Below are 27677 nucleotides of genomic sequence, written 5' to 3'. Positions count from 1 at the left end.
GAAGAAAATCAACCAGTCAGTCACTGCTTACAATGTGCAATTGTCCAAGAGTTGCAAGAAAGTATGCAGAAGTTACAGCACTTCAAAAGCTAACTTTGAAAAATTTCTTTCTCCAGATAATTTTGTCATTTAATAGCAGTAGAAGATGTGGACCCACGGTGGATGTATGAGTTAAAGGAGCAGTCAGTTTGATTTCCTGAAGTGGTGATCAGCCCATGCCGTAGCCCTAAAGGACTCTTTATTTAAGGCATTGGTGGGTTTTCCCCTCAGCTTGCATATGCCAAACTGTGACTAAAAGCTTAGCATTCAACCATGGAAGGAAAATCTTGAAAGCGGTTCATGGATCTACGCTAAAAACACTAGAGCTATAATTAAATCAGCTCTTAAAGTAGTGTAACTCTTCCAAGGGCTGAGATAGCACTCTTTATTTTAAGCGTATTTGGAGAAAGAGGAGGAGAGAGGTTGAGTGGAACCCTTAAAACAAACATTTTCATGCAAAGGTTTGGGAACTCCTTTCAGCGTACTAAACATTCACCAAGGCTTCCTGTAAGCATTGGAGTTTGTCCTTTCGCTGCTGGCTCAATTTTCATCTCGTTTGACCTCCTGCAGCCGCCTGAAGGCCCGTCTGCAACCCGGCGGCAGCTGTGCCCTGGGGAAGGACGGGACGGCGGGGGCTGGGGCTCGGAGAGCCCCGAGGACCGGCGGCCAGCGCTGTCGGCCGCCCCGAGCCCTCGCCCACGCCCGGCAGACGCGGAGCACCTGCGGCTTCCGCGCCCGACGGGCGGCGAGGGCCCTCTCTGCGGGCGGCTTCGCGGCCAGAGGCTCCCCGGGGCAGCGCGCAGGCTTGCGCGGGTTGCCCGGCGGCTCGCCCGCTCCCCTCCCCGCCCCGCCGCGGCGCTCGTCGTCCCTCCTCCCTTCCCGCAGCCACCCCCTCTCCCGGTGCCGCGGAGCGGCGCGGAGCCCCCCGCGGCATGGCGGGGCGGGCGGGCGCGCTGTGGCTGTGCGCGGCGGCGGCCGTGCTGGGCGCGGCGGCGGAGCTGCGGCTGACCCTGCTGCACACCAACGACGTGCACGGGCGGGTGGAGGCGCAGGGCGCGGGGACGCGGAGCTGCGCGGGCGCGGAGGCGGCGGCGGCGGCGGGCTGCTTCGGCGGCGTGGCGCGGAGGGCGGCGCGGGTGGCGGCGGAGCGGGCCGCGCACCGCAACGTGCTGCTGCTGGACGCCGGGGACCAGTACCAGGGCACGGTGTGGTTCTCCCACTTCAAGGGCCGGGAGGCGGTGCACTTCATGAACCTCCTGCGCTACGATGCCATGGTAAAGCGGGCCGGGGGCGGGCGGCGAGCGGCGCGGCGGGGGGCTCCCACCCCCCACTCCCCACCTCGGGTGCTGGGTCTGTTCCTCCCTTTCCTCCCCTGCTGCCGTTTCTTTTGCATTGCCGCCTTTGGAGTGCGTAGCATTGCATCAGAGAAGGCTGTAGGTTAGGCTAAAACCGTGGTCGAAGGCGGCCGGGAGGTAAGCAAGGAGAAGAGGAGCTATGTGATAGGTGACGGCCGAATAAAGTCGTGAGCTGGCAGCCCCACGGGCAGCCAGGGACCGGGAGCCAAGGCTGCACAGAGGAAAAGACAGTGATGCAGTGGCAGAGCTCCCTTTGGGAGAGGCAGGGGCTTGAGGCAGGCAGGGGGCTGGACGGGCTCTGTTAGGGAGGGGTAGGCAGAGGCATGGAAGCGAGCCCAGCAAAAGCTGGGCAAGGAGCCTGCCCTGCGATGGAGGGACTAAGCTCGGCCGAGGCTCGCAGCCTGTGCTGCTGGCTTCGGTCCTACGGGAAGGGACAGGTGGCACATGTTGGCAGCGCTGTTTTGGAGGGTGAGGATTTTTAGTTTTCATCAGTCCCACCCTGGGCGTGTCCAGTCCCACCAGAGCTGTGGTCATGGTGGGGTGTAAGGGGCTGTGTGCGACTGGCCCAGGGACTGTAACTCTGAGACTGTGCCAGACCCGCACCTTTACTCTGTCTCTTTTGGTCATCTGAGTGCTGAGAGGAAAGTAGAAGTATTTGAGACTGATATTGGGGGATGTCACTCCGTGTCCTTAACTCTTTTGTCTCAGGGCAACAGCCTGTTAATATATAAAGAATTATCATGCCTTATTTTGCTTGTGTACAACCCCAGAAAGGAGGAGAGAGATTAAAGTTATGTTTGAGGGTGAGTGCTGTTTGAGAGTGACTGCGTGTTTATTTCATCCCACTTGACAGCTTGAGGGGAAAATCTTCAGTGCATATCACATCCTCTGTCTTCATCTTTTTAGCCTTCTCTGGAAGGGACTGCACTTTCCTTTCCCCGGTAAAAATGGCTTCATCCGTTTCTTTCCCTCTGCCTCAGAGCTGCTACAGAAGGGAAAGGGATGCCCTAGTGCACTCTCCTTGGCTAAACACACTTCATACCAGACAGACAGGTCTGAGAAGGATACTGCTCCCTGTTCACATGGCCTAATGAATGGTTTTCTAACCGTAAAACTAACATTAACAGGGTTTTTCCTCCCGATGGTGATGGGGAGGAGTGTGTGCATTCAGGACTCACCCTCACTGACATCTAGGGAGCACTTTGGGGTTCTGCAGTGCAGAAATAGCTCGAGGTGTTTTTTCCTACCTTTCTTCCCAAAGCTTACTGCTGGCTGTCATTTCTTGTGATCATATCACAGGACGAAATTCTTTCAGGCAAAATCAGCAATGTTGAACTAGTGCTCAGTTTCAGCAGCACGTTATGTAGGAAGCAACTGCTGACTGTTTAGGAGATCCCATGAGCTTTTTCATCAGAATAAGATTAAAAAATGATTCCACACCATACTGGATAGCCAGAGGCTTGTATTGGATGCTAATGCCTTAGGTGAAGTGGTCAGCCACTTGCTCTCTGTGGAGGTGCTGCATATTATAATTGGAATATTGTCAGTGGATAGAAGGGGATAGGATAGACTGAGAAGCTACAGAGTCTTTAGCACTTTTCTCTGCTACCCAAGAGCCTGAGGACAGATGCCTAATGTTGGGCAGGACTGCAGCATCCTTTTTGGTTCTTCTGTCCATGGACCGTGGGGGCCATGCAGTGGGGATGGTGGCCGGGGGTGGGCACAGGGAGCAAGGTAAGAGCCACACTGCAGAAGGGTGAGCAAGTGTTTCTTTAAGCAAAATTTGGGAAGTCACATTCCTAACAGAAGAGGTGGGGATTACTGAATTGGTTAAAAGTGAGATACAGGAGTAGGAATACAAACAAGCTGAAAGAGGGAATGTGAGTCATAGAAGTTGTTACAGGGTGGGGGCAGGAGCCATAGGAGGATTTAGGGCAGCCAGGCAGAGTTAGAGGTTTGTTCCATGAATGGGACAAATTTCCTTTTTCCTTTTTTAGGTTTCCTCTTTTCTCATTTATGCCCATTATCACCTGAAGCCTATTTTCTCCTGTTTAGCTAGGTATTGGCTTCCAAATTTTCTTGGCACTAGCCTTGCTCTTTGGTGTAATTAACACCAAAATCCAAATTAAGTACCACAAAGGCAGTAATTGGAGGGGTGATAGAAGTCTTCTAATTTTATTTTTAAGTTGCATCCTTCTGTTAATTTGTATCCTGATTTTGCAATATTTTTAGCCTGGTTTCTTGTGAAAAGGAGGATTATATGGTCACATGCTGTGTGCCTGAATATTTCTGTTTTTTCCCCCTTGTGACTTACACTTACGTTGGCCAATGGATTCAGATTTGGTGAAGGTATATTGCGCAGGTACAGAGACCTAGAAAGAAGCTCTGGACATGAGGGTAGTTAGGTAGAGTACAGGAACCGAAAACGCTCCACATCCTCCTCCCAAAAGGAGGAGCTGCATCAAAAATAAAACTATTATTAGCCACCAGTGATTTCTCATGTACAAGAGACTTTATAACCACCCACACCATGGGAAAAGTTTTGATCAAAGCTTGTAACCTAATGGACGTGAAATAATCCAAATGCAAGATACAAAGCCAAGAGAAACAATGTTTCATAAGTGGTTGGTTGGGGGATTTTTTCCCAACAAGCTAATGGCAGTTATAGCCAATTCAAATTCTTATTTCATTTGCAACCTTTTGGGGGAGGTTTAATTGCATATTTAGGAGGAACAGAAGGCATATGCATCAGCCAAAAGGAAATAGCTTGATACCATTCTGAGATGCCGTACCAGTCCATGGATGTCTTTTAAGAACATCAGGCAGCATCTCCTTAGAGTGTTATTATTTCTTTAATTATTTTTTACAGCAAATTAGACTGCAGTTAGAATACAGTTAGAAATGGAATATAATTGGAGTGCATTGTGTCTTCCCAAGTCAGGATTTTCTTAAAGATAGTTCTCGGTTCTTTTGAAAAAGTGCTGCAGCAGCATGCAAATAATTTGGCTCATTTCCCGCGGTGTGAGTAGTGTTCTCACTAGTGTCAGAAGGAGCAGTTGGTTGCCAATGCAAGTTACTGCCGATACCCTGATTTTTCCACAGGGCCATTGACTACCTGCCTGAGGGAATTAGAGGAGTCAGGAGTCTTTGTCTCCTCCAAAAGGATGACCACTGCCCATCAGTTGATTGAAATACTGAGCTTCCATGCCTGTAGTGGTTTCACGGTCTTGCTGGGGTTGGAACATGATCAGGGTTAATGTAATCTGTTTGGGGAATAAAAGTTGGAACAAACACATAGGGGTTGTTTATCTAAGTAGACCAGAGAGGTATATAAGTCTTTTTAGATGATGAATGTGACTTTTCTCACTTAATCTTCAGAATGAAATTATGAGCACACTTTTGTCTGGAATTTTTGGCGCACTTTTGGCCCACTTTTGGCCCATTGGCTTTAGCACCCCTTTCATGCTTTGCTCCAGTTGCCACCTGAAAACTTGTACCAGGTTACCATGTACCAAGTTACACTATTACCACATTTCTGTAGATATATCTTTTCCCTCATTAACACCTAAATATGCTACAAGGTTCTTGTGTATATTGTGCTTCTGCAAAGTTGCTGTCTGTGGAGGTTTTGCTGGCTATTGCCAAACTTGCAGGTACAGGCATGTGGCAACTTAGGCCAAGCATGAAAAAGGGGCGAGTAGGAGAAACTTCCATGGTCCCTTAAGGTAAGTCCGTTTTTGTCTGCTTAACCAACTTAGAACAACTAAACATTCTCATCTTGTTGGTATTACCTTGCTAATAAATAAACTGGGCTGCTCGTTTTGTGTGATAGTCTTAGCACTTCACAGTGTTAGGCACACACCTGCATGTGTGCACACACACCTGCTATGGACTGTCTATGGAGATTCTCCCTAGCTGATAAATGTTAGGGCTTCCACTAGGTAATGATACTGATGATGGCTAGAAAATTATATTTTCTTGTTACATGTTAAAGCACACAAGAACTCTTACAAATGTGAATTAAATATGTTTAAAAAACTGTAGTCCAAGCACAAACTCTTAAAATGCATGTTTTGTTTAAAGATAACAAATATTGTCATTGGCATTTAACATATTCTTCAGTATTTTTTTAAACAATGTATTTTCCGTACACAAAATACATGTTTTCCTTTGTGGTTATTGTTAATCCTCTTTCTTGCAGTTACAGGATGAAAAAACAGTGGGTTTTAATCTGGTATATGATTACACTTATTTAGATAGGTTTTAGATTTTGACTTTCACATCTGTATTGATATAAGAGAGTCTGAAAAGCAAAAACCTAAACCTAAAAAAAAAAAACATTTCTGTGTTCGTGAGAAACAGGAATGTGCTGGTTTAGACAAGATAGGGTTTTCTTCCCTAGAATATAGACTTTGTTTTCTCAAACATACCTTGTATACTATTTATGATAGTATTTAGACTGAATATTGGTGGTAGGGTCTTATATTTTCTTCTTCCTTTTCACAGGCTTTGGGGAACCATGAGTTTGATGAAGGTGTGAGTGGATTATTGGATCCTCTTCTTAAAAATGCTAATTTTACAATCCTGAGTGCAAACATTAAGGGGAAAACCCCATTAGCAAACGAAATGATGAATTATGTTAATCCTTTTAAAATAGTACATTTTGACTCAGAATCAGTAGGAATTGTTGGCTATACTACAAAGGAAACTTCTTTTCTTTCACAGCCAGGTATGTTTTCATTAGTATATAAGTTTATATCCTTTGTTACTATTTTATTACTTGCCCACTTGTTTGAATCCAAAGATGAATGTTTTCAGCTGAAAAATGAGAAGTTTGTTGTTTTATCAGTATTTACTTGTATTATTCAACTTTGTAACTGCCTGATTTTTAAACTGGAGAAGGCTTGTTAACATTAAAAGCCATTTTCATACAGACCTGAATTATTTAGCATCACTGAATTATCTAAGAATAAAAGAAGGTCAGTGAAATTGCAGGAGAGCTGGGGGTGGGGTTTTTATTGTTGTTTGGGTTTTGAAATTTATATTTTTTTATATTTTATTGTTATTTATCCATTTTAACAAATGTTAAAACATGAATACAGCTTGTCTCCAGAGTGAAATGTGTTCAAACCAAGACATTTCTGTGTGTGTTGAAATTTTGCTCTTGGATGCCTCCCTGCTCAAGCCCTAGTAAAAGCAAGGAGAGCTTCATATGCGTTTTTGAAGCAGAAGTTGCCCAAGATGTTTTTAGCCTCTCAAATATTTCCAGAAATTAGACTACAGAAGGAACACCCATTCAGCTTTTACCACAATTGCTTCATTCATGAGTAAAATTAGAATTGATGAGGAAAAAGACTTCTCAATTTCTGACTATTTTTTCCAAAATTTAAGGGGTTTTGGTTTGTTGAGTTTTGTTTTTCTTTAGTAAAATAAAATAGTCTACGGGAATGAGAAACACATTTAAATCAGCTGTAGGAGATCTGAGTCACTGCCTGCTCAAAGCTCAGCCCTCCTCTGACAAAATCAGACCTTCTTCCGTGGTTTTTGCAGTAGTGATGCCCTAAGGACTGGTTTAAAACATTTTCCACGTTGAAAAAGGACTTCATATTATTACTTCTCTTGCTATTGCTTAGTAATAAAGAAGTAATGCATAGCTTTCTTGAGAAAAGGAATATTCAATACGTTGAGGAAGTATTAGAATATAAAGGTGTTCTTTCTATGCTTTTTAATTCCTATGCTGCATGTTTAAACTATCAGGAAGTGGACGTCTGAGGTCAGAATAGACTTCTGTATCTCACTTCTATTTTACAGTGGTGTGTTTTTGGAGTCCGTCCTTTGTCTCTCCCAATGAAAAAGTAAATTGATCTGTATTTTGTGTAGGCAATAGAATTTCACCTGTGCTTGAGGGCATGAGGGTAGATATCATCTGACATCATGCTAAGTTTGAAAAATGGACAGATGGCCAATATTGTTCTTCATTAAGGATTAATAAAATAGATCTCAGCTCTTCTTCCAAACACCTGTGTTGGTGCAGTAAGGTCATCAAATTAACTGTCTTGCAAATAAATGTACTAGAGGAAAAGCCAGATAGTGTTGGAATGATTCTCTGAAGCATTTAAGTACATTTCTAGTAACATCTAGACATCATACTGAATGCCTTAGTATGCTAAGACATTATAACAGAGACCACAACTAGAAAAAACAGTGTTAAAAGGGAAGGCTTGTTAGGTCCATAGATGGAGCTGAAGCAGCCCTAAGCCAAGTATATCCCACAGTGTAATTGAGCAGCAAGCAGGGCAAATTCTAACAGCAACATTTATAGTGATCAGAGTTTTTATAATTTTCCACTTTGCCTTCTCAGTGTGTGGAGGAACATTTGGAAGCTTTGAAAATGTGAATTTGGGATATGTTAATATAACTCAGTGACTGTGTATCACCTGTGACCTAGCAATCCTTCAGACTGATAAAATCATGCACTGTGGGTCGGTGGCAAAATAATTATCAACCTAATTCCTTAATTCAACGAATAAGATACATTGTGAATTTTAAATTCAGCACCTTGCTTATCTCTACACACTTCTTCAGATGATTCAGTTTTCTCAGACTCTGCAGCAATTGCTTTGGCATGCTGTACACTCTTAGGGCATTCTCAAGGCAAATAGGAAGCTTGAAAATGCTGAAACATGTGAATGCCTACAGGACTACATTCCGTGGAAATCTTTTGAGTGTGATTTCTTCTATTGTTAAATCTCAATAACTTCCACACAATTACAAAATTACAACTTGTACTTTTCATAGTCTGCTTAAAACAGCTATCAACATGCTTGAGCAGAGTATAAAGCCCTTCAATCTCAGTGTTTCCATTGTGAAGGAACAATTAATCTCTGCTGAAGGTACTGTTAATGTTACTGTTTAGAAACCATAGGGATGGGGAACTCTTAGCACAATTTATAAATTACAGCCAATTGGCAGTTCTTCTAAAGTTCTCCAGCTGTATACAGCTATCTCAGCTGAATGCCCAACCAGTTTTTCCACATCCTGCAAGGTTTGTTCATAACTTGGCACATAGACTGAGTTGTCTATGATTTGCTTTGCACTGATAATCCCAAGGCCATCTTTCCAGTGTTTGATGGTACCAGCTCACTTGCTTTAGTTCTGCTATGATGTTGTAAACCCCACAAAATAGTTAATGTCTTTATCTGTCCTCAGAGATGCTACATACACATTTGGTGCTGTGAAATAATAAGTCTCATTTTGTCCACTGTCTTTTCATATAAGGTGGAAACCCAAAGCTGCTTACTCTGTAACCCTACAGGAAGCAAAATATTTACTAAAACTATCAATTTGGCAGAGTTTTCTAAAATGGAATTTTAAATTCCATTTATTCCACTTTATTCTGGCTAGCTTGCATAATATTTTTAACATGCTGCCAGTTCTTTCTCCTCGTTCATTTATAGCACAGTTTGGATGTTTTACCTGAAACTCTACCCCATCTAAAAAGAGAAGGGGATGTCACATCAATTTATGGCCTTGAAAGAGAACTGAAATACTGACACGAGCAATAACTAACTCTTAAATAACCACTTTATTTCAGTTCAGATTGTTTTGAAAAATGTGCAGTTGAGTACTAAGCTTTTTGCCTGGTTTCTTACAGAAATGAGCTCTGTGTAATTGCTCTTACAGTCCCCTGCTGTATAACTTTTGAACCTTTTGGCCCATTTCAGCTCAATTAGATCAAATGCTGAGATGACTAGGATATGAAGCTGTGTGAGGTGCCACGGCTGGGTCACAGAGAGGGGGTGCAAGAAGCCCCTGCAGCCCCCAGGCAGGAATCCCTTTCTGAGGGTGAGGTGGGCAGCAGGCAGTCGCTGGGTGGGTGAGGTTTGTTTGTTTTAGTGTGGGTTGAAGATTAATAATAATATGTCTTCAGTGTATGGTGCATTGTAGGCTGCAGTGGCGTAGAGGGGTAAAAGAGCTGGTGTTGATGGGAAGAGCTTCGTTATCATGGGCCACCTGGCTGCATGCCATGGGTGAAGTTAGCCTGCAGGCAACTGCATACTAGCACAGGTAGTCAGCGGCTCGCCCTTGCTTTTCGTTTAGAGAGCTTTTTATAGAACTGGTCCCCGGACCATGGTGTGCATGGCCACTGTAGCTGGTCCATGGGTGGTGAGATGAGCATGGGAAGGGCCTACGCTCAAGGAGCATTTCTTGGACTTCCCCTTTTGCCAGTAGCTCTGCATCAGGCCCAGCTTCTGTCAAGCATAAGGATGTACAAGGAGGGGCTGAAGCCAGTAGCTTCCTTCAGCCTGGAGAAGGAAGGCTAAGGAGGAACTAAGTGCAGTCTTCCATTGTCTTAAGGGGGTTTATAGAGAAGACAGAGACAGACTCTTCCCAGAGGGGCACAGAGAAAGGACAAGAAACAATGGGCTCAAGTAGTACTACAGGAAATTATGTTAGGATGTAAGGAAAAAATTTGTCACGGTAAGAGTGGTTAAGCCATGAAACAGGTTGCCCAGAGAGGCTGTGGAATTTCAGCTTGCTCGGACAAGACCCTGAGCATCCTCATCTGGCTTTGAGTTCCTGCTTTGAGCGGGTTTTGGACTAGATGGCCCCCAGAGGTCCCTTCCAACCTCAATTAACTTATGACTCTTTGATTCTAAGAAGAGGTCCACAGGAAGAAAATGTGGGGATGCACTGCACAATTCACTCTGCAATGTGCAGTACAGAGATTCCCTCTGGCAGTAACAGAACTATTCAATGGGTGTGGTGGTGAACCAGTTTATGTAACCCTCTTTTATCTCTTCCATTGTAGCAGCTTCCTCTTCATTTCCTGAGACATGTTGCACTGGATTGTGAATTTGTTTCACTCCTCCCTTTATTATGAAATAATGTAAATCTTTTGACTTTAAAAGCATATTGCAAAATGGTTTGATCAAAAAGCTCTGCAGGAAGGAGAGGAATTAGGTAGAGAGGGAATTGGTAGAAATGTTACTTGGTTGTCTTCACCGGAAATTTTAGGATTACAGTTTGTTGACTCTGTTTTTAAACTCTATTCTTAAAACTTTGTCAAATAAATTAGCCTCTTATATAGGGAGTTGTTTTGCACAACCCAAAACACTGTGCCCAGGATAAAAGAGCATCTTTGTCTAGGGCTCTTCTGTTTGTCATGCTAGAATAATATCAGCAGTCACAGAAACGTTGCAGAAAGATTGTGAGTTGCCCAACATTGTGGTCCAGAAAAGGTTTCTCCGTTCTAGACTTTCTGTTCTTTATGTTCTCGTTTCAGGATGGTAGCTCAATTGTGTGCTGTGCTGTATTGGTATTACTGAGAGTGGTTCACATTAGGTGAGATAATTTGTGTAAAAAGGCAATTCAGAGTTTAGTGCAGGACTTTGAAGAAGCTGCTATTTAAAGCCTGGGGGGGAGGGGGGCGGGGGGAGAATGAGATGAGTGTGGAGTAAAAAGAGAGAGATTTAACTCAGGAGAAGATCTTAAAGAAATAAAATTTGGGAAGAAAAAAGCTTTATAGTACAATACAAGTGTTTATACTCAAACACTTACTGACATATTTAGTTTCCTTTCTCTGCTTAAATAATAAAAGCCATTCAATTTTTGATCCCACAGTTGGTGTCACTGGAATTTTTTTATGGAGTTACAAACTTGTTTAGTATGGGCAAGTACATACAGCTCAGTGCAGGAATGTTGTATTAGTCTAAGCACACAGGTGCTTCTGAGAGACTGGACAACATCAGATCAGATCAGGAGTTTGAACCAACTAAGGGCATTTGAAAGCCACTGACATTCAAAGTTCTGATAGTTATACAAAATAGTATCCGATATCAACTACTTTTTTTTTTTTAAACTAGTAATGTACTTTGTAAATACATTCATGTTTGTTTTTTATTTTTAAGGGGATGATATAATCTTTGAAGATGAAATTGAAGCACTGCAAGTACAAGTCAATGAACTTACTGCTATGGGAGTGAACAAAATAATTGCGCTAGGACATTCTGGTTTTACTGTGGACAAAAATATTGCCCAGAAAGTGAAAGGAGTGGATGTTGTAATTGGAGGACATACAAACACATTTCTCTATACAGGTATTTTACTTCTTACTAAAGTGTTGCTTCTAAATCAAAGCTGAAACTGTTTCTCTTTAAACTCGGAGAACTTTCACAAATACAGTTTACTTCTGGCTGTACTGGGCCAGATTCATAGCTGGTACCTACCCATAACTACCATGGAAGAAATTAATTTAAAACAGTCTGTGAGCAAGAAGTGCCCTAACTCACTGAAATGTTCCTTAATGCTGTGGATGTTCAAGGTGATCTGTACAAAGCAGGACAGAGGAATAAAGGTAGTAATACTGGTAAATTACTACTGGGTATATTGTACCTATTTCAAGCTCACACATATAAAGGAGTAAATAAGATGTTTACATTTAAACTTGTGTGTGACTTAACCAAAAAAATCAATCATATAAGACTTCAAAAGTGATACAGATGTTGATTTTCTGTAGAATCTAATTCTGTATTCGTAGGTCTCCATTAGCCCTGCCATTAAAAAACTTTTCCCAAGTTTCCTCTTTTTCAGTCCCTCTTTTAATTTCTGACTTTATTCTTCTTTTCCCTAGAGGTAGACATCATTCTAGAGATAGACATTGTTGATCTGACTTCTTCCGCAGCAATGCTACTTTAGGCAAAACCTGCCATCAGCAGCTTCTCCGGTGCTGCTGCCTTCCCTGTGCCAGTGTGTAAGGACACAAGTAGAAGAAAGGCTGGGTTTTTTTAAACCATCAAAGATAGCTCATTAAATTTAGCAGAAACTTCATTAATTGGTTGAGACTATAACAGGAACTTTCTGTAATTTTCAGTGAAATTTCCCTTGTGCCGTAGTCACAGGGGTAGCACCATGTACCCTAGGAACTTAATCACTGTCCATTTCATGCTCTTCTCTCCCTGCTCATCTCCTCTCACTTTCTCATGCCTTTTTTGTCTCATCCAGGCTCTCACCTTTTACTGTCCCACTTGTTAAAGAGAAACAATCACATGCTACATTTATACATTAAACAGTTTGGAATATCTCTTGAATTTGGCCCTAGGGAATAACTTTGATCACTAAGCTGGAGCCACAAAGCATTTACACACCTAGCTACAAGTCAGAGGCCACAGACACTTAGCATAGGGGTGCAGCAGAGAAGTGACCGAACTGGAACAGATGACAGGACCATCCATCCCAACGTCTTGTCTCCAAGAGTGACTGAGGGGGAACGGTGAGGGAAGAATGGACAAGCCTATGGAGATGCTGTACTCAAATCTGGCCCCGTCTCCTACCAGCTTGTGGCTCAGGGACTTCTCAAGCCAGCAGTGGTGTCTTGGTATTTACTAGCTCCCACTGGAACTTCTCTTCCCTGAACTTGCCCCATCTCCTCTTGACTGCCTTCAGCCTTCATGACAGCCGGTGGCAGGGCATTCCACCACTGACCTGCACGTCCTGCAGAGACCTTGGTCTTTTGTCTGTGTGCAGCCTGCTGCTCATTGGTGGCATTTTTCAGCAGTTTTACTGAATTGTTTTTGAGATGGGAAAACCAAGGATGCACACAGTATTCAAAGTGTGCATTCATCGTGGGTTTACACAGTGGAATCCAGATTCTTATGCACAGGCTCGTTAGTCAATGCCTGTAGAGAGTTTGTGCCTCAAAGTGGTAGCCGTAGTAGTCAAAATGCCTTATTGGTGTGCTGCAAAGAGGTGCCACTGTTCACACTTTGAAATCGTGATCTGAAGTGCTCCAGGAGTTGGGGTATCTGAGTTCATATCCTGTCTAGATCTGTAGTTCACATGCACATCTCTTGTCATCCCAGGGAGTACCCCACTGTCAGACTTCACTAGGTCAAGCTGTTCCATCTCTCCCCATTTGAAGCTGTTCAAGATTCACAAGGCCAGAGAGAGCACACAGGATGGGACTCTGCAGCCTTCAGGTTAATGTCCTCAGCTGGGAGTGGGTTCTGGTCCCTTTTCCAAAGGCTGTACTGTTTTGATAAAACAAGTCTCTCTTACTTTTTTATTAACACTGGAGAGGTGAGAAAAAAAATAAGAAGAAATATCTGGGGGAGATACACCAAAAAATATGTATCCACTTATCTAGTCAAAATATGTTTTTTGACAGAATGTGGTCTGAGTCTATAATTTTTATTCCAAGTGCTGAGAAGCACTTGCTAGTCTGTCCAGGAGCACCATGAGTGCACTTGAGTCAGAGCCGTCAGCCAACATTCTCAATGAAATAGCCACATCTCTGGAAGTGATTTGACTGCAGAGTAAAACATCTAATTTTAAATGTCTGCGTGTGTGTGTCTATGTGTACATATAAGCTCTCATTTAAATCAAGAGATGTAATCAATAAATGGCAGCAGAATTTGGGAGAATGTTTCAGCTCAGTCTAAGTGGAGACATACCAGCTGGTCAGCTGAATCTCTGGCTGTCATGGGAGTTGAGAGACATACTGCCCATTCAGACACCTCCATAGAGATATCTTAATATAAGGGCCTAATCTTGGAATAGTCCAACCTGTCTGTCTCTAACACATTTGCAAATCTCCAGTTTCTCCACAGATTATGTGGCAAATGTTGTCTTGACTCGTTCAGGTGTGCTTTGGGTTTGTAGAAGTGATTCAAACACTAATGGTAATTTTAGGCTAGAGCATTTTAATTTCTGGTTTTCATCAGAAAGGATGTTCTGAGAACGTAGTGTGTTGGCTAAAACAAGGTGAGAAAATAGGAAAGTGTTACAGGTTCTTCAGTTACCCGGTGTGAATTTGTGCATTTGTAATGAAACAGCATCTCACAATTTGACTGAGATGCGTGCGTGAATTCTAATGCTGTTTTCTTTGGCAATAAGATGCACTGGAAAGTCTTTTCATTTCAGAAGGAACACATTTGTCTTACAATGGAATAATGTCGTAGTGATAATTAATCCTGCAAGAAGTATCAGTATCACAAAGTATTTCTTTGAAAGCAAGAAATGAATAAGGCTCTGGACAAGCACTTAACCGTGTGCAGCTGATGTAAACTAAAATGATGACCAGAAAGCATGACTTTCTCTTGCTAATGCTCTGTTTATTCGAGGACTACACAAGGGCAAGAGATCAAAACTGATTCCTTTTTCAGTTCCAAAAAACCCAAAGCCACTTTTGCGTCCATAAATCCTGCAGTGTTCTCATTAACTACAGGATTTCTTAAATTCTTCCCACAATAAATATCGAATAGTGAAGATGCACCACCAAGAAACCAACTCTGTCAGCCAGGCTGAAAGTAGAAAAACTGGTTCTCTGGTAAATTTGTTTCAGCTTGTAGTTTGTTACAGCCATTCTCCCTGGAGTAAGAGGAGGGATCAGAGATAAATAGGAATAATGTTGGAATTCTACAAGGAACATTTGTCATGCTGCTTATCCCAGGATTTCATATTAGGTAAACAACTTTAAATGGAAGGAAACCAGTTGTTCTGTGAGCAGTGGAAGTGAAAAGCCTGCTTTCTTCCAGATTCATGTCCTCTGTGCCTGCTTTCCCATGCTCCTGTCCTGCTGGCACCCCAGCTCTCGCTGACACACGGGTGGGAAACGCTGCTGGCTTTGGGACAGGAGCGAGCAGCAGGCTTTGGCAGGGCTGTGCCGTGGGGCCTGCCGCGCAGCACGTGATGCCTCTCAGAGCTGCCCGACCTTGGTCTTGGCTGACGGTGGGGTAGAAATACTGACGGGGAATAACAGGAGGGAGTGATACTACTCAGATAATATTATCAAAGAGATACAGGGAGAAGGCTGGTACCCTTGAGACAAGAGCTGTGCTGCATAGTTTTCTCTGCCACTTTCCTCCCCTGTGTGGTTTCTAAATCCTGTGGTAGCCTATGCCAATTGAGCTGAGATCTCTTTTCTCTGTAAATGCCTTGCTTTAATCTGTCTGTTTCCAAGTCCTACATCTAATCACCTTTCAAACTTTGCAGGTTGATAAAGAGTTTTAAAACCATGACCACATAACTCTAATGCTAATGAAGTTTCCTTCTGCAGAGGGTTTGCAGCCTGTTGGAAATTTTGGAGGCTGTTTGGTGTAGTGAAAAAAAATCAGTTGAGTGTATGCACAAATTCACAGAACTGCTTGTAGGTATTCCAACTGCGTATTATCAATAAAAATATATTAGACTTTCATATCAAGAAGTCCTATGTATGTTTTACTAACATTCTCATTTTCTATCTGATGCAGAATAATGTAGTGTGAAGGCTTAACAATAAACTTTTCAGCCAGAGGCTGGTGTGTGTGTGCATTAATTACTGAGAGGTTTAGATTGAAATAATTGGAATGAAAAGTTCTTTTGTTACTATTGTGACATGATGTCATGGAGGAGTGTGCTGTCACAACTTAAAAAACACTGTGGTGGTTATTATAGCTCATGTCCTGAAAACAACATTGTCTCATATGAAATAACAACTGAACAATCAAATGTGTGCTTGTCATCCAATACATTCATTGTTGTTTCTGCTTAATATCCTATTTGCTTTTTTTTAAGGCTGAGAAACATTTGAAATGTCATTCTAATAATTCCTTGAAGGTCATATGAGCTGAAGACCTGCTTTACATGTTTGTTTCATGCAGGCAACCCACCCTCTACTGAACAGCCAGCTGGCCCGTATCCTTTCATGGTTGACTCAGATGATGGGAGGAAGGTGCCAGTTGTACAAGCTTATGCTTATGGAAAATATCTTGGTTACTTAAATGTTACATTTGACAAGGAAGGAAATGTAGTTGAAGCAGTTGGAAACCCCATTCTGCTGGACAGCAGTGTTCCTGAAGGTATGTGGACTAGACATTTGAATTTGCCTGCAGCACTCTACTACAATTCAAGTGTTATTATGTTAAATACACAGTACAATGTCAAAGAAGAATTAAGCTTTCTTCCTGAGCTTGCAGTTCTCTTCTGTGTAGGGTTGTGTTACAATTGTACCCATTTCCCTCTATTTCTCTTTCTGAACAGTGGCCTTTGAATATGTACAAATTCGGTGTATGTTTTTGTCCATTTAAAATCACTGAAAGTCCATTTGTAGGAACTCCAGTGGTACACTACCTTACCATTTAGCACAGCCAATTTAGCTAGCCTTGTAATTATGATTTAAAAGATTATGAGGACTAATTTACACTCTTTTGCCAGAGGGTGGGTTCTTCAGAACAGAGTTTAGGGCAATATAGGAAAGTGGAAATGTTCCAGAAAACAATTTGAATACTCTGGCAATGTGCAAATATAATATATAAACCCCACGTCTTCCTGTTTTCAATGCTGAGTGTGTTCAGTGTTTCAGCTCTGAGACATTTAAAGAACTGGGAGGAGGAGAGTCTTTCTGTTGCTTTCTGTTTGTAGCTCTGTCTGAGCTCTGTTACCTGTTTTTTGTCAGCTCTGTAATTACCCATGGCTGGTTCTCTAGTCTTTGTTTCTTGTCCAGTGTTTGCTGCATGAAGCTCTGAGGTTTTATCACACTTTCTAGGTTCTACCAGAGTCTTTATAAAATAAATCCTTTAAAAATTACTTGTTCATAGATACTCTTATTTACTATGTTATTCTCAGTGATCTATTTATGTAATGAGATGATGTAAAGAGACTTTACATTCTCTCTCTGATGCCAGGAAGAGTAAAAGTTCAGATACATAGGTGCTCTCGTTTTACAAATTATGTTGCTGACAGTTACATGGCAAATTGCTTAAAACGAATAGCTGATACAAAACATTTGTGACATTATCTGTCTGTATATACAAGTATCTTTGTATCTGTTTTTTTTTCCTGAAAGAATTAGATTTGCATCTGGCAGAGAGATATACATAGAGAATTAATTTCTATAAAGGGTTTATTCCTTGACGTTGATATTAGAGCTAGTATTCCTTTTAGCACTACATTAAAGGGGAGGAAGCTATAAATAGAAAAAAAATACTATGTCAAATAAAGACCAAGCTCACTTGCATATTAAAAATTCTCTCACCTGTCAAGGTAAGTGCTACAAGCCCCATCGGTCAGTGGTCAGAGAGAACAGGACTGGGTAAAAATATTTTTAAGTGTTATAGAAGAGATAGCCTTGCCTAACAGGAATAGCTTGTTCACTTCATTGTCCTGTCCTGCCTGCTCCCTTTCCAGGCTTTGTTTGAAGTGAGTGTAGATGTCATGTTGCTTGAAGAGCCTTTAGGGAAAGTGTAAAATTTTAGAATCATGAAGAACAGGGTTTTTTCCTAAGCTTTGTATTCACTGAAGTGTCACTAATATGAGATACGTGTGATGCTTATTTTACACTTCTATACTACTTTATAGATGAGCACATTAAAGAAGAAGTGGAAAAATGGAGGAAAAACCTGGGCAATTATTCTAAAGAGATTGGAAAAACTAGCGTTTACCTGAACGGTACAAGCCAAGCGTGCCGTTTCCAAGAATGTAACATGGGAAATTTGCTTTGTGATGCTGTGGTAAGACGTTGCCACCACAGGTGGCAATCAAATCTAAGTGTTACTCCAGAGCTATCAGATGAAATGCTCCCAGGCTCCAAACTATCAGCGCACAGGCTCTGTGCCGCTTTCCAACACCTTAACATCTAGCACGCTCCTAGAAAGATCTGGCAGAAGCGAGGCTGTAATGAATCTTCCTGTGTAGAGTAAGGAGCGGTTTGTTCTTTGTGTATATCCTCCTATAGAGAACGGCTTGTTCACAGCTGGCTGAGGCTGCAGTTTTGAGACATGGCAGTCTGATCTAAGAGCCCATTTCTCAAGCAAGGAGGAGAGCTCGGCTCTCCTGCCCCTCTCCTGCCCTGCTGTCAGCCCCCTGCTCACAGCATTTGCCTTCTGCCCTGTCATTACTCACTGGGCTCTGCTGTCACTTTTTAATGCACTAGGCCAGGAAAAAGAAATCTGGGTAGTTTCCTGCCATGTTACTGATACGAATTGTCCCCTTGAAGAGCCCAGAAGGTGCCAGCTGAAGCAAAGGAGGGGGAGAGGCCATACACAAGGCTGGGCACAGAAGAGGTAAAAACCCCCAGCCCAGAGGGAGCCACTGGCCCCTGCTGCATCCTGACAGGTATCACTAGGCTTTAACAGTCACATAACACCAGAAGGTCTCTTTATGAGAAGTCACTTCCAGTTCTTAAACTAGCTGGTTTTGATTGTTTTACTGTCCCACAGTGGTACCATTTCCTTTGGGTGCTCCAGGGAAAAATGTTCACTAATGTGACTGTTTCCAGAAAATGAGCATTGCTATAAACGTCCCGCCGCATTGCGGACAGGAGCCAATTAATAATCATGAGTTTTCATTTAGATATGTCTGCAAAGCTATTTATCCAATCCATGTGATTCCTTTTATTGTAATCCTTAAAGTAATTCTTAGTTCATGGGATAATTTCCAAATTAGATTAAGATTTGGGTATTCTGCATACAGTTCTACTAAAATTGCAGCACCTTGCTTTTTTTTCCTGCTAGACTTTTTAATATTTTTATTTGAAAAATGTGATCAAATGTTTTGGTACTTTTCAAGCTTAAAGAAAGTAAGTGTAATCTTTCAGAAGTCTGTAGATTTTCTTGCTATACATTTTGTCTTGGGAGGTCACATTCTACTTTAGTTAAATAGATGTCTCTAGACAACCACCTGCAGTCATCAGTAGATACATGGATTACCCTTCACGTTCTTTGCCTTGCAAGTTCTACACTTGCTTTCCTGTCCACTGCCATGCATTCAGGGGTATGAAGGTAAAAAACAGACCTGCCTGTTCCACAGACTTTCATATTTAGAGTTGTCCTGGGAAATGCAGAGATTGCAAAACGTAGAAGATTGATTGATTGAAAGGTTGTACTGGGTCAAAACAGAAGTCCATTTAGTTTGGGGATGCTTCTCCAACAGTAGCCCAAAATCTCCGAATAAAAGGTTTACGGACCCAGATGGCATTTTACAAAGGACTTTAAAGGAACTCAGACATGAAAAGGCTGTAAAATTACTAACAGCACTGTGTGAGCTCTTGTTTCAAACTGCCTCTTCTCAGGACTGGAGAGTTGCAATCCATTCATTGATTATGAGTTATGAACTTAAGAATATCTCATGGATCTGGCCATAGGGAATAACTTTGATCACTAAGCTGGAGCCACAAAGCATTTACACACCTAGCTACAAGTCAGAGGCCACAGACACTTAGCATAGGGGTGCAGCAGAGAAGTGACCGAACTGGAACAGATGACAGGACCATCCATCCCAACGTCTTGTCTCCAAGAGTGACTGAGGGGGAACGGTGAGGGAAGAATGGACAAGCCTATGGAGATGCTGTACTCAAATCTGGCCCCGTCTCCTACCAGCTTGTGGCTCAGGGACTTCCCAAGCCAGCAGTGGTGTCTTGGTATTTACTAGCTCCCACCGGAACTTCTCTTCCCTGAACTTGCCCCATCTCCTCTTGACTGCCTTCAGCCTTCATGACAGCCGGTGGCAGGGCATTCCACCACTGACCTGCACGTCCTGCAGAGACCTTGGTCTTTGTCCATGTGCAGCCTCTTGCCCCCTGGCTGGATGCCCGCTGGAGGCCAAGGAGTAGTTCTTGCACTGGAACACTTCGTCCCTGTCCAGCCTCTTCACACACTCATGATTCTCAAATATTTTCCTTCCGTTGTCTCTTTACCAGGTCAGACAGTCTGAGCCTACATGATCATTCTACGTTCAGAAGCTTTTCTCTGTCTTTGATGATCTTTGTCACCCCTCTCTGAATCTTTCTTAGTTTTTTTACCCTTCTTGAAATGACAAAACACACGGATTCCCACCCAGCCTCCACATGCCCTTCTTGATTTTATAGACTTCTGTCGTGTCCTTCCTGTATTCCTTTCTTTGTGAGACTGAAGAGTCATAACCGTAGTCATTCCTGTACGGAAACCTATCCCTCCCTTCCATTATCCTTGTTTCTTTTCTCAGCCTTTTCCTGTTCTACTTACTTAGTTATTTCTGAGGATTAACACTGTAGGATTATCATCCCTATGCAACTGAGTAAATCCCTGGTCTCCATTTTCTTTACTGCTTAGAATGCCATAAGCAAATATTATCTTGTCCTTGCATTTTGTCAGAGTCTTGCCACTGTTGGAGACAAGATGCTGTGCAGAGTAGACTTTTGGGTTTGATCACGTATGCCTGTTTCCTGTTCCTCCACTCTTCCACATCTTCCTAGTTTGCCAAGACCATTTCAAACAGTAAAAAACAATCATCTCAGAGAAGCTGAAAAATCTTAATTCCCTGAAACATAAAACAAGGGCTAGATTTATTTGGACATTCCCCTACATGTTTTTAACACACAGCTATATTTAAGGTCCTTTTCACTTCTTAATTCTCCAAATATGCTCAAATCATTTGTCTTTATCACAATCGCTGGAATAAAAAAAATCATCCTTCCTTTGTTCAGCTGGCCTGCCCTGGTCATGTCGTATACACGCAGACTATGGGAGAGTCCAAGAGTTCCTTACAGAAAAAGGCAAATTTTTTTTTGTTAAAAGTTTAAAAAAGCAAAATACTTATTTTAATGTGTTTTGCCTTGTTGTTTTTTCATAATTAAGTGTTTTACAGTGGGGCTGAAGGTAATGTCAAAGAAGATATAAAACGTTTCTGTCTCTTTTCAGTCTCAGATTGTATTGGGTGTAAATTTCCAGAGCCTAGACTAAGTGAAGATTAAAAATCAGTTTAAACATTCTCCTTTGGTAGCTTTATGAGAATATCGGACGTCCAGATAAAAAGTCATGGAACCATGTTTCAATGTGCATCCTGAATGGAGGTGGGATACGGTCACCCATTGATGAACAGACCACTAATGGTATGTAAAATTACAAGTTGAATGACAACGTTATCAAGAAGGAAGAATCAAGTTATCGTGCAAGCCTGAACAGTGTTAGGTATGGGCTTGTTTTGATGGGATTTGCACAGTGTTTGGAAGCGATTTCAAACTTTCTGAAACGGTTATCCATTGTTGGAACACAACTGCACTCAGGCTGACATTAACAGAAGTTACTAGCATTGTTGTACGCAATGCTTTTTATAATTTCCCTCTCTCCTTACTGCCCTGGAACAAAAAGAAAGACAGTGGATATTCACCTCCTACTATAGAGGGTCATCCAGTATGGTTGCTGGGAGCCTTCTGTAGTCTGCTGTAGAATAAGTAAGTTCTGGTTTTTTCTCAGTGCTAAGGTTTTACAGTTTTTATTTTCCTGATGCCACATAAATGAAACCTGAAAACAAACACCTTTTTCAGTTTAGCTAAATCTTTCTGTAGGACTATGTGAGTAAATGTTAAGCAATTGGAAAAATTGCCTGACTTAGTAAGAATAGCTATGTTTCTTCATCTTAGGTTGGTGGTTTGTAAACTCTTCTAATAGAGTTATTTGAATAGCAATACACGCAGTTACAGATTTATTGGCCTTGATACTTGCTGGATAATAAAGATGCAGCTTCTTTGATTGGGACAATATATATGATTCTCACCTCTACTGGCCCTCGTTTTCTTAAATTGTATTATTTGCCATGTTCCTTGTCAAAAACATACTGTTAAATGAACATAAAATGATTTTGTAAACTTGAAAAAAAAAAGAAGTAAATAAAGTCTCATTCTCCCAGGTAGCATTACTGTGGAAGATTTGCTGTCTGTTTTGCCATTTGGAGGTCGTTTTGATTTGGTAAGGGTAAAAGGCTCCACTCTGAAAGAGGCTTTTGAGCACGGTGTGCACAGATACGGAGGAGGAAGCGGAGAGCTGCTGCAGGTTGGAGGTACGTTTTCTTCCTTCCTCTTCTTGGTTTTCCAAACGAGCCATCCCTTCTGTTGGCCTTGTTTGTATTACACCTGGAAGCCTCTTTAAGAATAGAAATCAAATTCACCATACATCCGAGCCCTGTGCCTCACATGTGCCAGCTAACTAACACTGTTTATCTTGTGTATGTTTAATTGAGCCACTGCAGAACACAGGCCATCGCTGTTCCCTTCAGCAGAGACAGGATTCCCATTTAGTTCAGTAATCTGTAAAGGCAGCAGTTTAACACTTCAATTAACTACAGGAAGATATAATTGAGTATAGCTGTTAATACAGTAATAGCTACAACAAACTCCTGTTTTCAGTTCTTGACTGGCAGCCTACCTGAAACCCCAGACTGGATGTCTCTGCCAATTGTTGCCAAATTTCAGTTTATCAAAATCATTTTGTGCCATTGTCTAATGATTGCTGACAGTTTTGGAGTTAGTCCAAGTGGGCTATGGAATTGCTCCAGTGAATTTCTAAATATTTTAGGGATGAACAGTTCGTATTAAAAACACGCATTGCAGCTCCCCATATATTTATCCAGATGTGTACTAGGCTACAGTCACGTTTATTCCTGGTCTGTGATGCAGTGCAGATTTTATTGTTTATTTAGCAGACAAGCTAAACTTCAACTGCAGGGGCTGACGGATTTTCCCCACTCCATGCCTCTCCCCCCACGTAGCCTGGTGATGGGGGCATTACTCCCACCATGTGATTTAGAACCCCCACATGCCAAGGACACAACCCACGTCTCGCACTTTGACCAGTAAGTTACCGCTAAGGTAAAGCAGCAGGAGCCCCTTTGCTTGCTGTCTTCTCACAGAAAAAGAAGATAACTAGTAGCTCTGGAAAGGGTTCAGGACAGAGCGCCAGGGCTGGAAGAGCCTCTGTGCTTTGGATGAGCTTTAGTGGCTGCTTGATCAGCAAATTCTTGGCAATGATGTTCTGGTGGGCCTAGGTTTGACTGAGGAAGGCTCACAGCTAGAAACATTACTTCTCCTACAGTGAGTAGAAACCACAACTTTCAGTCCTGGCTTGGCTTTCTTTTTTCAGGACAGTACTTATTATCCATAATAGCTGCTAAGTTAGGGTGGCTGGCTGGCTTTAAAAGAAGTCATGTCTGCCAACAAGCCAGGGGAATAAGAAAGCATATGACTACAGAAATAAGGGAAGGTATTTTTATCTTGCAGTATCCTAATCCCATGAGTCGTAATTTCCTTCTGTGGAGTAGCGATGAGAACAGATGATCAGATAAGTAACTGAGGTAGGACAGTGCTTCAGCAATTCTCTCATCTCATGAATTTTCTTGCATAGTTGAGCGGCGTGCAAGGAAAATAAGGCATTAACTGGTGTAATTCAGAACAATACAACTTCTCAGTCACAGAAGCTAATGTAAAGAATCAGCTGAAGATGATGGAGGATGCTACTTCTAGCCCTGTATGTTCAATAGGCACTGCATGAAGTGGCATTCAAATGTGTATTTTTGTAGGCATCCACGTGGTCTATGATCTCTCCAGAGACCCAGGAAGCAGAGTTGTTAGCTTAGAAGTGCTTTGCACAGCCTGCCGAGTCCCAGCCTACGTCCCGCTCCAGATGGATGAAATATACAATGTGACTCTTCCGTCCTATATGTTATTTGGAGGAGATGGCTATCATATGCTGAAAGACAAAAATCTGGGATACAGTAAAGGTAAGTATGGGCACCAACAGGGTAGCAGACAAACAATTCCTAAAAGTTAAAAGATCTTTCTATAGTACAAGTCTCAGACTTCTTGCTTTTACTGGATAGATTCAATTTGCTTCCAGTCTGACTGCTCTGGATTGGTAGTTTTGGTTGTAGCCAGCAACCATTCTTTTTTCAGTTAAATCATAAGAGTTTCAAAGAGAAACTGAGCCTTATCAATTCAGCACTGCTTAGAGAGCAGTTCTAAGATCATGCTAAACCAGAAAAAAAGCCAAGACCACACAATAGAGAGTACATACTATGTGTACTGCCTTGCACTTGTACTCATTACTGAACAATGCATCAAAAGGAAAGGTGCTATTTTCTTTAGACCTTAAATTTCCACTGTACAGAAGTATTTGCAAAGACAGAATTGTCACCTCTACTACTAAAGGACATGCAGCTCAGGCGAGCAACACAGAGGCTGAGGGGAAAGATGCCGACTTGCTCTGTGGGAATTAGCCTGCCCCTCCAAAAGCAGCGGGACTCTCACGAGTTCTGCAGGCAGCAGCACGCAGGGTGCCAACAGATGCTGCACTAGGGAGGCAGAAAGGAAGTGTTTTACAGTGCTGTCTTAAGATCTGCTATAGCTGCACGCAAACTTAGAAATTCAGCATTCATACCAAAAATTCTGGCTACAAACCACCACAGATGTTTTATCCATGCATAAGAAAATTCTCCACACCCCTGCCCTGTCTTGGTGTATACTGATTCAGCATGGCAAACTGTAGAAAACAGTTTGCTTTAAAACTTGAGCTAAAACTGCAATTTTAGACAGGTTCTCAAATTTTGGTTAACAGCTAGGCTGCTGGAGAGAACACTGTTTTGTTTGTTTGTTTGTTTAGGTGAACCCGATATTGAGGTTGTTTCCCGTTACCTCCAGAGAATGAAGAGAGTTTACCCAGCAGTTGAAGGTCGAATAAAGTTTTCTTCTGGCAGTCTTATTGAAGCAAGTCTTACCCTGATTTCTGTATTGTCCACTGTAACGTTCTTGCATACTTGATTTTTGCTCACTATGTTTTTGTTTGGAGGAAGGCAGGAGGAGAGATGATGCTGATGAAGGGAAAGAGAACTGTTCTCTTTTCTTACACCTTAAAATGAATGAGTGTTTAGGTTTCTGCATGTCAACAGTAAACAGCACAAGCAATTGGCTTTAATCTGGTAGAGTCATTGAAGCACACAGTGCAGAACGAGTAGACGGAATTCATGACTTCTCTTCGTTTGGATCAGCAGGTACCCGTAATTCAGTCTGAGGTTTCAAGAAGCAAAGTTCCAGTGAATACTAATGTTCCATCACGAAACAACCACTCGCCGAAATGGGATATTTTTATTTTTTAAAACTCTTTTAAATGCTGCTTTAGATAGTGAGTTGATTAAGAATCTGATTCCAGTAATGTAAACAAGCTTCTAGAAATGGTTTTATTATAGATGCATATACCTTTCTTTGATCTCCACTCAGGGTTGAAGCTTTCAATCTAATAATTCTACATTGCTTCCAGTCATATTTATCATACCTGCACCAATGCCTGTAAGAGCTGGATTAAACTCAGTGTCATTAAAAGCATGAGGTCCATTTACAAGCAATTAAAAAAAGTTTTTCCATTTTACTTTTGAAGATGCAGCATCTCACTTATGTTTTCCATTAATAAAGGATGCAATGAAAGCTTGATTTGATTTTGGTAAATGTTAACAAATTGAGTATATATACTTCACTATTGAATATGACCAGTTTGGGGACTGCATCTAGAGTGAGAACACAATCTATGATTATGTTTCATAGAAATATGCTCAATTTTACACCTTTTTCCAAAGACCAAAGCACAGAACTGCTGACCATTACTCTGTATCAGTGTTCAGAGAGAATGTCAGATACACGCATGGACTCCTGCAGCACTGTGGCATCCTTTGGCAGTAGCCCAGTAATGGGGCTCTTTACAGCATAACCTGCCTTTATGATAATTGTGATCACAACTCAAAAGCCTGTCTCTTCTATGGGAGGGCTGTGTTTAAAAAATACACAGTTGTAAGAGATAGGCTAATGAGTATAAAATCAGAAATCGGATTAAAGGCTAAGTGTACATTGCTGACACTTTATCAAGAAGTGACTGCTTACAAATGAGTGCAAACGATGATTATTTTTCTAAGATTGTTCACATTTGGAATTTTGACATCAACATGTTTCCTTGCTGTTTACTGCTGTATTAAACGGATTATCAGTGTTTTAAATAAGCCTGCTTTGTTATTCTGGAAAGCGCACTATAGTCTTTTACAGACCAAAGCTACTTGCCTCTTAAATTTACTGCACCTGCAGATTTCAAGGAGAAAGTGCATTAAAATATCAGTATGCTTAATTTTTAAGACCTCATTAGCTTCCACAGAAATTCAAGAGTTGTGCATGAAAAGATCTGGACTACACAGCTGCATTAGGTAAGCTGTGTTAGAACAGGGAGACAAACAACAACTGACCTTGACACACCACTAGTTATAACATGGCATTGATGATTTGTCAGTACCAGTCCCTAAAGTTATTAATTTACAGAATGGTCTTCCCAAATCAACACAAAACCAGTAACAGAGAGTGCACTTATGGACCGAGCTGTGCCTGCACGCCAAATTTAAGGAGTTGTAACAACTCCTTTGTCATACCTGGAGAGAAATAACACTTTTACCTTCTTTTGGCAAACAGAAGGAAAAGGTATGCAAGAGTAATACAGATAGATAACGCAAATTGTACTGACAAAGGACACTAATATGGGCATTAGATTGGTTGGTTTGTAAAAAAGGAGAAAATGGGTGTTGTCTGAAAAGAAAAATTGAGGAATGCCTATTAAAATATCTCTGTATTGTTCTGTGAGTAAAACAACTTGTTAAAAATCCACACATGAAAGTCCTTTTCAAAGTCTCTTTTATAAAGGCTGGGCCAACAAATTAAGATTTACAGGAAAAATCTTCCACACATTTTTATACTAATAAATTTTTAGAAAATGCTATGAACAGACTCGCATCCTCTTTCCTAAGCCTGTGAAGAGGATGTCAGAAAAAAACCTGACAAACCAGATAAGAAATTGCAGAAAAATAAAAGCTAAGGTAAAAGTCAAAACCACTCTTCACACCCTTCAGATTATTATTTTAAGAGTGCTTTAGATTTGAAGGTCAGATATTAAATAAACTGAATTACACACATGGTTTTCCATGCTCATGGAAAGCATGGAGGCCAAAGATAGTTCCGAGATGATTTGTATGCAATAGATTCAATCATGTAATTTTGTTTTAAAAAAATTAGTAAGATTTGTTAAGACAGTTAAAAATAACTTCACGGGAGCATTCTACAACTTCCAAACAATTTTTCTATATACCCTTTAAGGAAGACAACTGTAATTGCTCTTTTAGCAAAGCACACATTGGCTGATCTCCCAGCTGTCTTATTTTGTGTCATCCTGTAATTTCACACACAGAGATTTGGGGGAAATTTGACTTTTACTGATAACAGCTAAAAAAGATTTTAAATAAAAAGTACAGATATATTATTTACTTGTAATTGGTATTAAATTTTAATGTCTTTATTGCATAAAGAGATTTTTTTTTTAGAACTTAGATTTTATGTTATTTACAAGAAAATATACAATGCAAGGTTAAAATGTCACATGTCCATTACAATAGTGCACAGCAGAAGTTTCTACCAGGTGTTCACCAAGGTCCCTGCATTCACATCCAACATGACACAGAGCTAGCCTCCTTCGGACC

The 27677-nt window shown here is 41.6% G+C and overlaps 2 protein-coding genes across 4 annotated transcripts in view; one reads left to right on the top strand and one right to left on the bottom strand.

Annotated features, from left to right (window-relative positions):
• Positions 1–477: 477 nt before the first annotated feature.
• NT5E (5'-nucleotidase ecto) lies at positions 478–27471 on the top strand. 2 transcript variants are annotated; one of them, XM_052781588.1, is made up of 9 exons: positions 478–546; positions 5901–6123; positions 11306–11494; positions 16034–16231; positions 17730–17881; positions 21129–21237; positions 22035–22184; positions 23700–23900; positions 24779–27471. In XM_052781588.1, exons 1-9 carry the CDS (start codon positions 493–495, stop codon positions 24934–24936), a joined length of 1434 nt encoding a protein of 477 aa, XP_052637548.1. In that variant the 5' UTR covers positions 478–492; the 3' UTR covers positions 24937–27471. The 2 variants fall into 2 exon arrangements, with proteins under 2 accessions (XP_052637548.1, XP_052637547.1); XM_052781587.1 differs by lacking the exon at positions 478–546 and adding an exon at positions 957–1313.
• The window catches only part of SNX14 (sorting nexin 14), a 60657-nt gene continuing 60451 nt past the window's right edge, over positions 27472–27677 (bottom strand). For both annotated transcript variants that reach the window (XM_052781575.1, XM_052781576.1), the window contains one exon: positions 27472–27677. In XM_052781575.1, the coding sequence (XP_052637535.1) occupies positions 27639–27677 (39 nt within the window). In that variant the 3' untranslated portion in view covers positions 27472–27638.

This window comes from Harpia harpyja, chromosome 3 (assembly GCF_026419915.1).
Source record: "Harpia harpyja isolate bHarHar1 chromosome 3, bHarHar1 primary haplotype, whole genome shotgun sequence".
In the NCBI taxonomy this organism is placed as follows: domain Eukaryota; kingdom Metazoa; phylum Chordata; class Aves; order Accipitriformes; family Accipitridae; genus Harpia; species Harpia harpyja.
The sequence above is the reverse complement of the archived record's forward strand: the minus strand, read 5'-3'. Positions and strand labels throughout refer to the sequence as shown.